General features: G+C 39.0%; 1 protein-coding gene across 1 annotated transcript; it reads left to right on the top strand.

The window, feature by feature from the left end:
• Positions 1-835: 835 nt before the first annotated feature.
• CTCFL (CCCTC-binding factor like) lies at positions 836-15766 on the top strand (the record flags this gene model as incomplete). Its single annotated transcript, XM_080354633.1, is given in 14 exon segments — positions 836-979; positions 2237-2324; positions 4066-4574; positions 5488-5740; positions 7306-7476; positions 7934-8067; positions 8822-8942; positions 9291-9440; positions 10895-11055; positions 12509-12691; positions 13476-13596; positions 15614-15662; positions 15664-15733; positions 15737-15766. Coding segments are annotated over 14 exon segments (2184 nt in total).
• Between the last annotated feature and the right edge of the window lie 1248 nt (positions 15767-17014).

The following is a 17014-nucleotide window of genomic DNA, read 5'->3' as shown; positions in this document are numbered from 1 at the left end:
GATTTTTTTATTAAGGTTTGTGGTGATCTCTGAAGAAGTGCTTCATCTGTGTGAAAGTGGGATCCTAAAAGAACAAGTTGACAACAGCACCAGAAAGTACAGCGAAAACTTTTCAACCGTTTAGTGACTACAGCTTCGTAAATTGAACAATATTTGAAGAAGACACAAGAATGAGGTTACAAAAGCATACTTGCTTTCTCTAAAACAGGGGATGGTGTGAAGGAGGTTATCTCTGCTGTCATTGTTAAGAGGGGCAATATCTTGCTGCAAATCAGGTGATGAAGGTGTAGGAATTGTCCCTGGTGTAAAAGCACATGTAAAGGTGTGTATGTTTTCAGACCAGTGTTAAGGCACAAAGATACCACTACAACAGGTGTAGTGTGAATACGACATATACTTGGAAACAAAAGTGAGACATTTGGAGGAAAGCGAAAATGGAAAACTTTCCAGATGCCAGGTGGAAAATGATATTAAAGCTTTCAAAATAAGTCACAACAAAGACTAGGTTGTCTCATAGACTAACAGGAGTCATGTTCTGGAGAAGAATGCAGTTTTCAGCTAAAAGACAGAATACAATAAATGAAACAGTTATGAGCATTGAAGGTTAAATTGGGGCTTGTTTGCTTTTTTTGCTTGGCTTTGACCTCTTTTTTCCTCTTTTTTCTTTTTCCTTCCCCCTCTTTCAAGTGTAATGCAACACTCCTGATTTACTCTGAGTTTGGTGGACAGGTCAAAAATGTTGCTTCACAGAGGTATCTATTCTGGGCCTAATTCCAAACCCATTTAAATCGATGGCAACCCTCTGTTGGCATCAGAGGATTATAGTTTAGGACCTATGATAGGAAGATGGAGGTGCAAAGCAGTAGAGGCTGGTTCTACAGCCTTCGCCATCATCCAAAGTGATTTTCTAAACCACAGGAAAGGAATGGAACTGGAGACTTTGAACTACCTTCAAGGTGAAATACGCTATATGTACATGGTAATGGAGATTTTAAACAAGTCAGCTCCATCTAACAAGCATTAAGCATTTTAAATATTATAAAAGTCATTGTTCAGATTTAAGACTGACAATCTGAACAGATAATCAAATATTCTGTTCATCAAAATAGTCAGCTGTGCTGTTTATAGTTGAGTGGAAAAATGCAGATTGGAACAAAGTTTGCTGTGTTTCCTTAGTGAAGCCAAGGGTAGAATTTACTCTGCTGATTTAGGATTTCATTTGTCCGTGTATTCACTTTCATGCACTGGTAGATTCTTATCAACAATTCATCTGCAATCTTGTGGCTGAATTTTGTTTCTTTGTGTAACATTACTTTAGCATAAGAGAATGTACTTACATTAAATTCCTTATATTCCTTATAAAATACTCCTAACAAACAATAATTTATATTGAATATGTTTAACCCCCCCAATATAATTATGACTAAACAAAATAAAATGCTCCTCTATTATTTTTGTGGTGCATTTTTCATGCAGACTGTTAAAAGAAAAAGACCCTTTAGAGGAGTGGATAGAAGCTTGATTGCAGTAGGCAGTAGTGGTAACTGGAGATTGTATATACAATAGACCATAACGGCCATTATGGAGCTGTTAACCTCTATTGTGTCAAAATGTAATTAGAAAGTGGTTGAATTTGTAGATTGCTGATCCAAGTGGTTCCTTTAAACTCAACAAAAATGAACTGAAGGGCTATTCTGCATTTGGGTTAGAAATCTTTGAAAATATCAGTTTATAATGGAAATAATGACAGACCTTTAACTGGAGCTGCATAGATGATGCTGGTATTAATAATGCAGAAGTACAAGGCAGGGCATTTCTTGGATACAGATGACTGTTCAAGTGCAGAAAAACTCATTAAAATGACCTAGAGGAGAGTATCGTATTATAACAACTTTTTTCTTCAGTGCCCTTCAACTGTTATAATTGCATAGCGTATGTAGCAACTTGAAAAGACTCAGAAATGTGTAAGAAGTATAATCTCTGGTTACAGTCACCAGCAGCATAATTATATGCATATATTGTGTATTCCGCATCCTGTTCTTTGGTTTTGAGAGCCCACAGATTCTGTAGATAATGAATAATGTGGTATCTAACTACAATATCAGCCCTAAATTGCTGGAATACATATTCAGCCTTAAATAAATGCTTTGGCTTTGTGTTGATTCCAAGTAACATAATAGTTATGACTAATTTGCAGTTATTAAATGTAAAAATTTTATATTCTTTTTACATTTAGGATTCTACAGATTTGTGGATAAGAGTAATTGTTGTCAAGGGTATTTATGGGAGTTACAGGAACTTGCTGGCTCTGAGGATAAGGCCTAGTAAGGGCAATGACCTAAAATCAGGCTTGTAATGAGATTCGTTTTTCAAGATGTGAAGGTTTTAATTTTTCATTCTTACAATTTGTTACAGTGGTCCTGCCAATGTACTTTTCATAGCTGCATCCTTTGCAGCAATCAGAATCCCTGGATTTTCCAATGGTGCTATATAGCCCTACTATCTCGGGCACCCACAGCACAGAAATATTAAGAATATCCCTGTCAAATTCAGCGGAAAAGCGGACGTGTGGTTCCTGAGTACCCAGCAGTGTTCACTGTGCTCAGAAACACACCATATAATACCAGCTTTGTGCAAAACACCACCTTGTCTGATGGAACCGCACAGCTAAACAGGCCAGAGGCATTTGCTGCTATTTTGTGCTAAAGATATTTCACAAATGCCAGTTTTCATGAGTTACTTACACAGGCGAGGAAAGCAACAAATTGGTTCGCGGTTTGGTTTTGTTTAGTTCAGTACATGGCTTAGCAGGATCTTGGCCACGCTGGACTACAGTCGCTTTGCAATGTACTGTACTTTGCAGCACTGAACTAATATTTAGAGGTAAAGCTCCAAATCTATCCTTTGCGCTAGTGTATAATAGGGTATTAATAGTAAGTGGGCCTGACAAAATATTTGACACTCGGAAATTGCTAGTCTAGAAGGGTACACAAGATTAAACGTTAAGTCTCTCAAATCGTGCAAGTTTGCCTCAAAGACATTTTTACAATGCCTTTGGAGAGCTCTTAAGTCTAAAACTTTATGTTCTCATTGAATAACGAATCCTGGCCTAAAGTATAGCGTAATGGTGCTTATATATATCGCTCTACTGCCTCTGCAAATGTACTTCAGCCCATTTTGTAAAACGGTTCGTCTCCCAGGACAAGAGATGTGGCGGCAGGAGCAGCCAGCCAGCTCTGCAGAGCTGCGGCACCCGGCTGAAGCGTTGCCATGAGAGAACCGCGGCAAGTACTTCACATCGTCTGCAAGTGGGGAAACCAATTGAGCTCAGCCCTATGGTCTCCAGCCAAGTGGGAGCAGAAGGTTAAGGGCCTGTAATCAGGACTGAGAGATCTTCCCCCAAGAGCCGAGCCTGACAAGATGGCAGGCTGCTGTGACAGGCGCAGCAGGGGTTTGCTGCGCGTTCACCATGAGGAGACGGGCTCTTTGCTCAGCATTGGGCACGGGCTTTGCGTGGAGAGGCCTCTGGATGTTCGCCATGTCAGAGCTTTGGGCCCCCTGTGGAATTAACAGGTGAGGAACCAGCATTTCCCCAGGGTTGTGCTTGCCCCTCCGGCTGCTGCTGAGAGCGGGCTCCCTGCTGGGGCCGCCATGCCGAGGAGAACAACGGGGAAGGGGCTGTTTGGTGTGGAGCTGCTTCTCTGGGGCCTCTCCCTGAGGGGATGAGATGGGGCACCGGGCACTCCTGCTGTCACAGGCTGCTGAGGCTGCAGGGCGCCCGCACCCTGGGGAGGAGCAGAGAACAGCGGGCGGAGATAGGAGTTTTCCCAGTGCGGGCTGTGGGGCGGATCGGGGTGAGGGGAACCCCTGGGCGAGGAGCAGGGAGAGCTGGGAGGGGTGAGGGCCGGCCGGGAGGCTTCAGGAGCAGGGTGGTGGGTGAGGGGGCCAGGGCTGCAGGCAGCTGTGTGGGTCAGGGTGCATAAGGTGGGTTAGGGGCTGGAGTGCGAGGCCATTATCCCAAAAGCCTGTGATTTGCCCTTGTTTTTATCCTCGCCTTTTGAACAGGTTCACTCAGCTGCACACATGGCCTAAGGGTTCCTGGAGCCTTTCAACAAAATCAGGGTGCAGAAAAACACAGGGACAGAAGAGGAGAAGAGTGTGGCGGGGACACAACAATCCGAGTGAAGGGAGCGGCAGTGCCAGTCGCCACAGTGTGGGACTCGACACACGGACGGGGACAAGTGTCCCCTCCACAATGGTCCCTGTCTGCTGAAGATGGTCAGAAGCACTCGGTGACACTGCAGCCTGTGTGTCTGAAGACCGAGGACTTGGGGCGGCTCTGCCAGACCTCCAAGGGGCCGGTGATGGCCACGCTGGACGGGGCTGTTGTGCTGCAGCCGGTGGTGCAGTCAGGGCTGACTGTGCCGGCGGGCACTGCTTTGACCGCCCGGGAAGGTATCTGTGCTTTTTATGACCTAGGGCTGACGCAGATTAATGTTTTGCAAGAAAAAGGGCAAGCAGAGAGTTCAGAAAGCAAGCGAACAGAGGAACCGCCAGATATGCTCCCGATTGAGGTACAAGTTCTAGATGTAGTGAAGATGGCCATACATTAGCTGTTAGTTTGCACTATCGAACCGATTTGGTTCTAAATTCAGTGTTATTTTTTCTAGGTGTTCAAATTTGTTTGACTTAAGTATCTAATCCTTTGTACAGCTTTTTATAATCCCATGTTTAGAGAGGCAAACGAAAAATTTAGCCTTTCTAGGTGTTGAATTTCAGATGAGTTAATTCAGTTCGTCAGTTTCGTGCTATTTGGTTTGACAGTCTAGATCTCTTGAATAGTGTTAGACAATTTCCCTTCTCCTGCAGTACTGCAGTAGTTGTTAAAGCTGGATATGTAATATGGTCTCATTTATTAAAAGGACATGCAAACTTTGACATTTTCCTGTTCTAGCTATTTGGTTTGTAATTAAATATTCTTTTTCTATTAAAACTCAAGTGCCACCATAGATTATTTCTGACGTACAGTTGTATTTAAGTTTATCCAATGCAAAAAGGTATCACAACCTTGGACAAAGAAAGCATCACAATTATGCTGCAAAAGCCCTATATTAGTTTGGTTAAAAATTAGGGGCATACTTTCTTGTCATTTTCTCTAACAAGGTAAATGTACTGAAATTGAATTTAAATTCTTTTTAAAAATGAGGATGCAGCTTTCTGTGTTCTCAGTACTGTAATCTTAAAATGATGCTCTGAAAATTTCTATAAAATTTGGAAGAGCTGGGGCTCAGTTTTAGTAATTGTTCACTTCCCAGTTAGGCTGCTGTATGTTAAATGCAATTTTTTTCTTGCGGTTTTATCCATCACATTTGCAGCTGAAAATCAAAAGGAATTAGTAGCTTGCATTTTGTTGATAGCTCAGCTGTTTTGCCACTAGCACCTCCCTTTGATTAGGGAAGCTGCAAAACATTTTATTTTTTTAAATAGATTGACAGAGGTAATGATGTCATTGCATTTGAAAATAAGGTCCAGCAAGTGACTCCATCTGAAGAAGGGAACAGAAAGGAGCTGCTTTTCACTCTTGGGGAAAAAAAGAGCCAGAGCTGCAAAGCCAGTCGTGATTTGTCAGACACATGTGATGAAGGTGAAGAGCAGCAATATGCAACTGCACCAGAACAGAGAGTTGTAAGAAAGCCCAAGAGTCCAAAATTTCAGATTTGCACTCAGCGTTGGAAAATAGGTAAAAGGTTAATAATCTTTGTAGCATTTTTAGATAACATATGTTAAGTTAGATTTTGAAGTGAGGTTGACATTTTATGTTAAATATTTACAGTGTTTATTGTTAAGTTTAGATTAGGTTAAATCTAACAATCTGTGGGAATTTGGAAGGCGGAATAATACCCTTCAGCCTTAAGTGGTAAAAGATACTTGTTCAGGCTGATGTTATCTGCCTTGTGTTCAGGAGAGACATCTTGGATGACACTTTGAAATTAATGGTCTTTTGAACACTATGTGGTATGTTGCTGGCTGATGGTGGTGGGCAAGTATCAGTGCCCGTCAGCAAAATATCTCCCAGAATCTAAGGAAAAGTAACAGAAAATGGCTGACTAACGTTTTAGGGATGTAAAAGTATGTTGCAAAAGTTAAGGACTGTCTCAGGAGGGAATGGATAAGTGACTGTTTCCCTAGAAACTGTATGTGTGTACTGAAAAAGCTGGATGACATCAGTTACATTGAAGAGTCTGTAAACATGTATGTCATACTACCTGGGTATTAAGGTATCTTGGCTGAGGTTGTTTAAAGTGTGGAGATAGTACAAATTGTTAATGTCCCTCGTTTTAGTTACTGCGTTTATAGGAAGCACATTTAAGCAGCTGCAACAAAGCTAACAATGTTTTGTGTGGGCATGAATCCACAAAGAATAAATAACAATAAAGTGTTTTTGTTTGCTGCTACTGAAGTGAAGTGTTAACTGCACATTGCTGTGTGGTATAAACCATTGTATAAAATACATTTTGGTCTCAGCATGAAAATTATTACAGAGAGTGCACATGGGAGCTGAGACAACTGTTCTGGAAAGGCTCTTAAAATATGATGTATTTGCCATTTCGCAGTTTCAGATCTTCAAAACTGAAAGTGTTGCACATTTACTCTTAACTTGTTAAGCTCAAAAGAAATTCATTACTGCTGTGCCATGAACTTGGAAATGTTATGTAATCCAAAAAGCATAACTTTATTCTATCACTTCTTCAAGAAATCAGTCCTTTTTTTTCCTGAAATTCAACGAATAATTTTAGAGAGGCTTTTACATCAAGATGTTCTGACGTAGACTTTACAGATATAGTGCTTCCAGAAAGCTGAGAGTGGCTTAACCTGCCCTTTCCAAATCTTTCAACAAGCTGACTAATTATACAGTTGTCATCAAGAAGTGTGTTGCACAGGTTGTAAGTGCTTTGATGAACCACGTCTTAATGATGCTATTAAGAGAAGAAGTTTCCTCCTGTCTTGGAGGTGAGAGCCAGGCTAGGGGTTGAGTTTCCTGAGATAAAGTTCTAAACTCTGTCATTAGCACATGGCACTATTTTTTGGGCAAATCACTTAAGCCTTAAATAGATACAATAATTTCTGTCTGACAGCTTGATTTTTTTTTTTTTTTTGTAATCTATTTTGAAGTCCTTTTATGTAGAAGTATGAAGTAGTTTTACCCAAAATAGAGGAATTATGTTGAAATTGGTACTTTAAAAAAAAAATATAAAGTCATTATTTTGCGGCTTCTATGATCTAAATGTGCCTTTGTTCCCACAGGAGACAAAACGGTTTTCAGCTGTGGTTTGTGCACATTCACATCTCTCAGAACATCAAATCTTAAGCATCATGTGGAAACCCATTCTGATGAGAAGCGTCATGTGTGTTACCTCTGCCTTAAGGCTTTTCGTACAGCTGCTGTCCTGCATAACCATGTGAATGCACATACAGGTATCTAGTGTGTGAAAATACTTCATTTTACGTATTATCTGCAAAATTTAATTAAGAGGCAAATCACTTTGTCTTAGAGCCGTATTCTGTGATCATTTTGTATTCAGAAGTTTTTCTGATTTCTTTTGGAGTTCCACACTGAAGAGCCATGGTCTGTAATTAGTAGCTCTCTGTGTATATATTCATTTATTTTGTCAAATACCAGTCTAAAAAATTTTGACAACTGAATATTAACTTCAGTTTTGTCTTATTCCTACATGCATAATAGATTTTTTGGTGATGTTTACATTTTGCAAATATATAAATCATGTTTATGATAAACTTATGGCATACATATATATTATATATAAAAATTCAGAATCTCAAAAACAGGGTCTATTAAAAAATTGCGCATGTTGATCCAGGCAGACAAATTGCGTTATTAAATAAAATTCTGAGAAATGGTGTATGCTTACAGGGACCAGACCCCACAAATGCAGTGACTGTGACATGGCATTTGTGACCAGTGGGGAGCTTTCACGACACAGGCGTTACAAGCACACTTTAGAAAAGCCTTTCAAGTGTTCACTGTGCAAATATGCTAGTGTAGAAGTAAGTACAGCCTTAACTGAATCTTTTGGGAGGGTTTGTAGGTTTTCACATACTACGATTTTAATGCACTGTCAAGTTACATTGTTTTTGTATGGATTTTTAGCCCTGAGAAATTTTGGTTGAATTGAGACCTACCTGTGCATATATTTTGGTCTCCGTATCACCCTTGGTTATTGTCAGAGGAATGGTCAAGCTGGGGGTTACTGCAATACTTCAATACTGTGAAAAAGGAAACTCCTTATTTTAGCTTGCATACCTACAATATTTATGTAGGACATATCACAACAACAATACCAAAAAGTAGAATGAATTAAACTTTTGCTATGAAAGTGCGTCACTGGGACTTGAAGGTGAATAAAGACCTTCCTAAATGAGTCTCATCTTTCATTAATTTTCTTGAGTATTTTCAAATACTTTTACATTTGGCATATCCAAATAGCCTGAAGGCAGTGGGTACCCCCTTCAGCTGATGTAAAAACCTGTAGCTTTTATGTTCTTCTTATAAAATTTCTCCTTTTGTTTGCGTTGACACTAAACATGGACACAAGATAATCTGGGGAAGGAGTACAGAAATGTTACCTAAAGCCACCACGGACTGATTGTACAGGAAAAAAGAGGATGCGGAAGTGCTAATTCTGGGATTGATGCAGTATTTAAAACTGCAATAGATGTATCTTGTAAAATTGCTTATATTTTAATTGATTATGTCTCTAATGTAAATATTATTGCAGAAAAATTCTTATTTTTATACTAGGCAAGCAAAATGAAACGACACTTTCGCTCACATACAGGAGAGCGTCCTTATGCCTGTGACCTTTGCAGTTACGCTTGCAAAGATGCGTCTAAACTGAAAAGGCACATGATAACTCATTCAGGTAGGACTCTAACGATCAAGTCTATGTACTTAGGCCCTTAGCATTCCTAGGGTTACAGTGATCTAATTTCAGACTCTAAATTAGCACATTTTTCATTTGTGATTTTCAATAAGAATGTGCCTGAAAAACACATTCTCTTTGGATTTTCTAGATTTGGCTATTTGAAGTCTAACTGTACAGTGCTGGTAGTTACAATCTTGCAGTACTTCCTGAACTTTTTTTATATTAGGAGAGCAGTCTGGAGACTGTACCTGTTAGAACATAGATGTTGAGATCAGTGGGAATTTTGCATTTGTGTCAAATAAGTAAAGTTTCTAAGGGTGCGCTATATTAATATATGTTTTATAGGTGAAAAGCCCTATGAATGTTACATTTGCCAGGCCAGATTCACTCAAAGTGGTACCATGAAAAGCCATATGTTACAGAAGCACGGAGATAATGTACCAAAATACCAGTGTCCACGTTGCAGTGCCCTTATTGCACGAAAAGGTGACTTGGGTGAGTTTAAAGGAAAAAAGTCAAAATGAAATGTAGAGATACTTAGAGGTGAAATGTCTAATTTTCACTGCTTACAGTGATACCAAATATGTTATATATGACTTTATATCATTACAGAATATTTATATGGAAAATATATTGGTTGTTCTACAGGTAAGTTTCTCCTACAAAGAGATGTGGTGACATCTTGTGGTTGATGTTCTAATTTCTTTAAAATGCAAAGAAGCAAACATTTAATTTTCTTTTTGCTCAGTACCTGTGACATTGTGACCTCCTGTTATTCAGTAAGAAGGTGCCTCACAAAAATGTATATCCAGGTTGTATTGAAAACTTTTTTCTCAAAGCCATTTCAGTTCTTCCATTGTGTTTCTTTCTCAGCTCTAGTTAAAATGTACGTACGTGTCTAGCTGTATAAGAAAATAAATTAGATTGAATGTTTTACTATATATGGGGTTTTTTTTGCATATACCAAATCAGCTTTTTACCTCTTAATCTTAAATTGTACCACGTGTTTAGTTGCTGAGCACATTGTGTAGTTAAAGAAACACAGGTAATTGCATTAGTTAGTAAACTACAAGTAATATTTCAAGTTTGACTTCATTGGTACAGCAGACAATGGTTTTACTGTGCTCCCAGCATTCAAAACTCTTAGAATTCTGAATTCTATTACATCTATATCAAAGTGCAATATAGCACTCATGAAACATTGAAGGTGATACAATAAACTCAAATGTCTCTTGGCTGGTTGGGATTTTTTCCCCAGAATGCAAAGAACAAATTATTGCATAAGTTCATCTTCATTCTATAAGCAGATAATGGAGTTTTTTCTTTGCCATCACTATCAAATGGCACTAACATACAGATTGATACTGAAAACAGAAATTAAAATTATAATTGTAATTGAAAAGGAAAATTAAAATTTTGTACAAAACATAGTTGTTGAAATAAAAGCCACCATGATTTTCTGGGAATGTTGTGTTCTAAATTTTTTGTCTGCTCTTCTTTGGAACAGCGCTTGTGTTAAATACCAGTAAAGTTGTCTCTATCCATACATGTTATATGTAAATTCACCTTCTTTTCTAGGAAGAAAATGGTTTTGTACAGATGAGAGCTTTATTAATAAATCTGTGTATTAGAAATATAGCATAATTACTGTATTTGAGGCAGTATTGCTGACCAATAGCAACAAAACTTATACAAAATCTTAATTTTCCAGAAATACTTGAAAAAAGCTGTATAAAATAATATTTAGACATACAAAGATGTCTTTAGCATCTATTTATGTTTTCAAATAAAGATCCCATTGAAGTCTATTAAGTATTTGGAAGGTAGAAGCAGAATTGTTACTTACATCTATACAATTTCTTTATTAATGTATTTTTGCACTAACTTGTGGAAATTCGTGGAAATCAAGAATTTACCATTAAAACTAATTGCTTTTAATAACTGTTCAGGTGTCCACTTGCGCAATCTGCATTCCTACATGGCAGTGGCGATGAAATGCAGTTCCTGTGAAGCTGTTTTTCATGAGCGCTATGCTCTTATTCAGCACAAGAAGACTCACAGAAATGAAAAAATATTCAAATGTGATCAGTGCAGCTACGCATGTAAGCAGGTATTTAAATTCACTGGAAATGATTGCTTATTCAGTTGATGGTTTGCTAAGGTAGGGTTGCTTTGGGTTGTATTTACCTTAAGAAGATAAAAACTTCTATGACTGCAATCTAACTAAAATAGTGTAGTTACATTTATTTGCAAGACAAATGGTTCACAAATAAACAGTAAAATTGAAATTCAGGAAAGTCTGAGGCTATTTTCTTCATAAATCTTTTGTACATGAACTGCTTAGAAGTATAAAGTAAGAGCAATCACTTTCAGTGACATTGTGATGAGAACAAAATGTAATATTTGCACCTCAAATAGGATTTCATGTGTCACAGAATAAATTCAGTCTGAACAGAAAATTTTATTTTAAAGAATACATTTAGGATAGCGCTGCTTTGGCCTCAATCTGCTGGAGTGTACCATTGCTCCATTCTCATTATTTTCTCTGTTAACCTTTATACGGTTTGGAGGAAGCTGGGAGGAGTGGCTGACACGCCAGAAGGCTGTGTCGCCATCCAGTGACACCTGGACAGGCTGGGGAGTTGGGCAGGGAAAAATGTAATGAAATATAACAAGGGCAAGTGTAGAGTCTTGTATCTGGGTAGGAACAACCCCAGGTTCCAGTATAAGTTGGGGAATGACCTATTAGAGAGCAGCGTAGGGGAAAGGGACCTGGGAGTCCTGGTGGACAGCAGGATAACCATGAGCCAGCACTGGGCCCTTGTGGCCAGAAAGGCCAATGGTACCTGGGGTGGATTAGAAGGGAGGTGGCCAGTAGGTCGAGAGAGGTTCTCCTTCCTATGTACTCTGCCCTGGTGAGACCACATCTGGAATATTGTGTCCAGTTCTGGGCCCCTCAGTTCCAGCAGGACAGGGAACTGCTGGAGAGAGTCCAGCGCAGGGCAACAAAGATGCTGAAGGGAGTGGAGCATCTCGAGGAGACTGAGGGGTGACCTCATTAATGTTTACAGGTCTATAAAGGGTGAGTGTCATGAGGATGGAGCCAGGCTCTTCTCGGTAACAACCAGTGATAGGACAAGGGGTAATGGGTTCAAACTGGAACACAAAAGGTTTCACTTACATTTAAGAAGAAACTTCTTCTCCGTGACGGTGCCAGAACACTGGACCAGGCTGCCCAGGGAGGTTGTGGAGTCTCCTTCTCTGCAGACATTCCAACCCGCTTGGACACCTTCCTGTGTAACCTCATCTGGGTGTTCCTGCTCCATGGGGGGATTGCACTAGATGAGTTTTCCAGGTCCCTTCCAACCCCTGACATTCTGGGATTCTGTGAAAACCTCAGACCCTCTCCAGGTCAGTGGTCAGTATCCTGTGTTCTTCAGCATCTGCTTGCAGTGTGGAGGTTCATTAAACATCATCCTTGCACTTCTCTGTGTGCCCACGTATTTTTTATGAATGTGTCACAGAGCTGGATAGGTATGTTACAGATATTTTCTTCATTTCAGAGACGACGCTTAATTGCACATCAACGAACCCACACTGGTGAGAAGCCCTTCACTTGCTTGTGCTGCAGCAAAAGCTTTCGACAGAAGCAGCTTCTCACTCCCCACTTTAGGAAGAACCATTATTCTAATTCTAAGCCAACAGTTTATGAATGCCCTAAGTGTGGTAAGGGCTATTCACCCCAGGTAAGACCCTTCTTTTTGGGGAATTTCAGTGGAGTTATCTTTAGATAAGTATTGCAGGTCATATTGTCACAAAGGACTGAGAGTAAAAAGTGGGGTACTGGCTGGAATCTTCACTCCTTAACGCTAAGCCAGCACAACTTGTTTGATTTCTTTCCCAAACCTTACATTGGTGGATTAATAAAGTACTTTGCAGTATTCTCCTTTAGGTAGAAAATATTTGCCACATTGTGTTTTCAGGGTTGGTACTGGTTTGTGCAGTCCAGTATTGAAGTTACTAATGTTTAATAGAGTAGCCTTAAATAAAAAGGCAGCGTGGAGGTCTGAATTTTAAGACAAATTAAAGAACTTGTGAAGACAATTGAAGTGCAGGAGTGTTAGGACCAGTTCAGCAAGGAAAGTAAGAAATTATTATTCACTTCTACAAAACCATATGCAGTGAGAACATATCTCTGGTTTGGGGTTAACTGTGCACATTTCTAAAGTAAATGTAACCTTTTCTCCACATACAGATTTAATGTGTAAAACATTATTGCTTATCCAGGAACCAGAAAATCATAAATTTGATTTTAATACCCACCAAATGACAGTGTTCTTTTAAAGCAGAATTTTAATATGTATCCTGGAAAATCATCAGGAGTTTTATGGATGTTGTTATCTAAGTCAGCCTTTCACTTAGTGTTCCAAAATTTGTCTGTCAAAACCATATTTGTTTTTTGCGTGCATGTTAAATTGCTTACATACATTAATATTTGATTCATATATTTATGCTTCATTATGCTAACAGAACAATATGCATAAGCACGCTGAAAATTGTGGACTGGCGAGGGCAAAAACTGCTACACCCAGAAAAAGGAACAAGGGCAAAAATAAAACCCATGAGAACCCAAAGTATGTGAAGCAAGAAGGTAATCAGCGAATAAGTTTGAATTTAATCATGTAAATTAGAATCAAGAATAAAAGGCTAAGGCAGTGAATCTCCCTGCTGTTTAATTACTGCTTCACAATGAAGCTAATTTAAGTGCTAATAATGGAAGAATACTTCAGAGTAGTCTTTATTGTGTGCCAGAAATGCTTGTCATGAGTTGAGTCTTTGCTCACATACCCATTCTGGGAGTTCTATTCCCCTGCTTCTGCAAATGTCTTCCTAAACTCCCTACTTGAAAATGCATTTTTCTTTTCCCTCTTGCAAATTCCCTCTGCCTTTATAAAAGAGAATGAAACACATCATTACTGCATTGAGCCACACTGAGTTTTCTTAAGAGCTCATGATTTATAATATACTGCTTTAATACAGACCAGTTGAAAACTTTTACGTTTCAGAACTCAAATTGTGTGTTCATCACAAAAGATCTGGCACATCTTAATAAATTGTTCATCTTCTTTCTCTCAGACCAGATAGTGATCAAATAATTATAAAAATCCTACTGATTTAAGTAGTTGGACTCATTCTGTTGTACTGCAGAGGTGATCATGCCAGTTTTAGAGCTCTTGGTTCCGCATGTCTGTGCAATCAGAAACTCACTTCTGATTACTTAGTGTTACTCATTGTGGATAGCTCTCGAGCACTGAGCATTTCTTCTGTAAACTTCAATATAAACCAAAAGATAGTCCATAGTTTATCTCTTTCCTTCTCTTGCTTCTGCTCCTCATCTTCTCTCACTAGGTTGAGATTCCCAGGAAGTTCATGTTTTGGCAGACCAAAATGCCAGAGTAATTGGTCAGTTGAGTCTTGTCAGGGAGAACTCCAGAGAAATAAATGAAGTGCTTTTTCTGTCTGGGTTATGCTAGTACGCTCCTGATACCATCATTTATGCTTTATCTTATTTGCAATTCTAAAAAAATTATGAAGTATTCTTTTTCCTCTGAAACAAACCTTAGCCTGCTACCGCATCTGTAGTATTCTAGCAGTTTCACCTTACAGTCTAAATTTGACCCAGAGGGGTTGTCTGCTCATATTTTCATTTATGTGCATTTGTGTTGGATTAGGCTAAGCACAATGCACAATATTCAGGTCAGGCCATGGGCCTAATGCTAAATCTGTGCGCTGTTGCAGGGTGAGACCTGGTGGTTTGTTCCTGAGGTCACTTTCAGGGCCACCAGGGCCAAAAAAATAGCTTTACCTGACCGAAATATCCTGCCATTCTTGCCCCTCTGCTTCCAGGTGCCATTTGAAAGCCATAGTAGCCCCCTGGATAGGATTCTTCAGGTGATTTTTATGGAGTAGGAGACAAGAATAGACATACATCTAAGGTCTGGGTCTCCTAAAACCTTACATTTTGATATATCAGATTTTATCTACACTGATTCGCAGCCAATGACACCGAGAAAATTTGACATAGTGAGAAGAAGAAATGTTGGAGCTTTTCTGAATCTAATGAATATATATCAGCAGCTGAGTTTACATTAGCATTGACACTTGTGTTTTCACTGGTAAGGCTGTAATGGTATGGTTAGAGAGAAATATTGCAGCTGCAGTGTTTATGTTTTTGCAGTAATTAGATTTTGCTGTTTATTAATGTTTTGCTACGTGCAAACAATTTCTTTTCAATATCTTCCAGATACCTTCATCTGGAAGCTTGGTGTTTTAGAGCTAAGATAATGCGTCTTTAGTAGTTATTCATGCAAATACTCAGTCCATTAATTGACTCACACAAATATTATGAATTTCTGTGCTGGTTCCAGAAGGTTTTTTCCTAAAGTTGACATTTGCGAGTATATATCACTGTCTATTCCTTGCTCAACTTGCAGGGGCCTATGGGATCCTGTATGTGGCTTTACAACTGTGATATAAAATATACACTGTTGTTATATATTGGTTGTATTTTTTCCACTAAATTAAATTGTCTGTTTGTTAAATGCATTGAAATATTTACATGTCTTTCTGTCTAATCCCCACTTCTGTTTGTTTGTTTGTTTGCAAAGTTGACCTGAAATCGTTCCAAGATGTCTCCACTGTGAAAAATCAACATTGTCAGTGAGTTGGATCCTCTTTTAAATGGAATAGAAACAGCAGCTCCAAGAGAACAGAAAACAGAAGTGACTTGAGAAATGATTCTCAACATGATGGACAAATAACTCTCGAACAGACTCTGGTCTTCCTTGTTTTCACTGGCTATAGCTGGCCAGTTCAACGGGTGTGACTGTGTATAGTGAGAAAGCTGTAGAAGTCACTGTTTGAAAGCTATTGAAACTCTTCTGTGCTCATTTCTCATTTTGTTGCAATTTCTACTGTGTAACCTAAACAATATTACTAAAGTGTGAAAGTTATAGGGAACCTTCACATGTTTTATTACATATGTGTAAAAACAGAATGAAGAAAAAATTAGCTGATTTCAGAGTAATTTATGAAAAAGTAGATAGATTTGTTTCACCTTGCATTTCATTTTTCTCCCAGATGTACTCACACAATTGCATACTGAAGTAAATTTATTCCTCGGTAGCTCTATAGAATTCAGAGCTGCATGAACTTCAGTCTATTTGTAGTTTCCTGAGGTGAGCACGTGAAAGGCAATGATTTTTTAAGGCAAGGAGCACTTAGTAATCTCCTTTCTGCAAACACATTCATTTCTAATAGAATTCACGACGCTAAAACACAATTTTGCAGTAAAAAAAGGCACAGGGTTTTATGCCCCATACTTCTAGTAATCATTTCATGTTAGCTCCATTCTCTTTCCCCCAGTGGTTTTCAACAGGTATAACATCATTACCTTCAGAAGAGTTTGTTTAGTTTTACATCAGCATGGAAAACAGTAGCAGAGGAAGGTCACTTACTTTTTGGCTTGTTAGGTAAGTTCCTGCAAGCTTTGGGCTCCGCTTTCACAGCTGGAACACCTGCCTGTTCTATCTTCTTCCCCATGTCCTGGGCATCATTTCTTTCATCCCTCTTGTTTCAGCTCTGGCAACCCCCTGGCTGCAGGGCGAGTTGGATCAGCACGCAGATCTAATTAGAAACTAATCTATTCTCTTGTCTGAGTTTGGGTCAGATCAATTAGCTGGACAGACTTAGAGCTGCACGATCGTTAGAGCAGAAAAAGTGTGTGCTGGTGTCAGAAAAGTGCAGGATCACTCTTTTCTGGGAATGCAAAACTTTCTGTTGCCTGAAACTATTTCCTGATGGCAGGTGGTAGCTGTTTCCAACCTCACTCCTTCCCCTTTAAACAGCCTTCTTGCCCATGTATCCATGTAAGATTGGGATCATATATTTGGCACTAGATCCGTAACACACCCATGACTCTGATTTTAATTATGCCTTCAATAAAGCATACTTGTATTACTTAGGAGAGTTCATGTTCATAGTACATTTAAGAACTGGAGAAATTTTAA

Source organism: Nesoenas mayeri, assembly GCF_963082525.1.
Source record: "Nesoenas mayeri genome assembly, chromosome: 16".
NCBI lineage: Eukaryota > Metazoa > Chordata > Aves > Columbiformes > Columbidae > Nesoenas > Nesoenas mayeri.
This window is presented reverse-complemented; position numbering and strand designations above follow the sequence as displayed.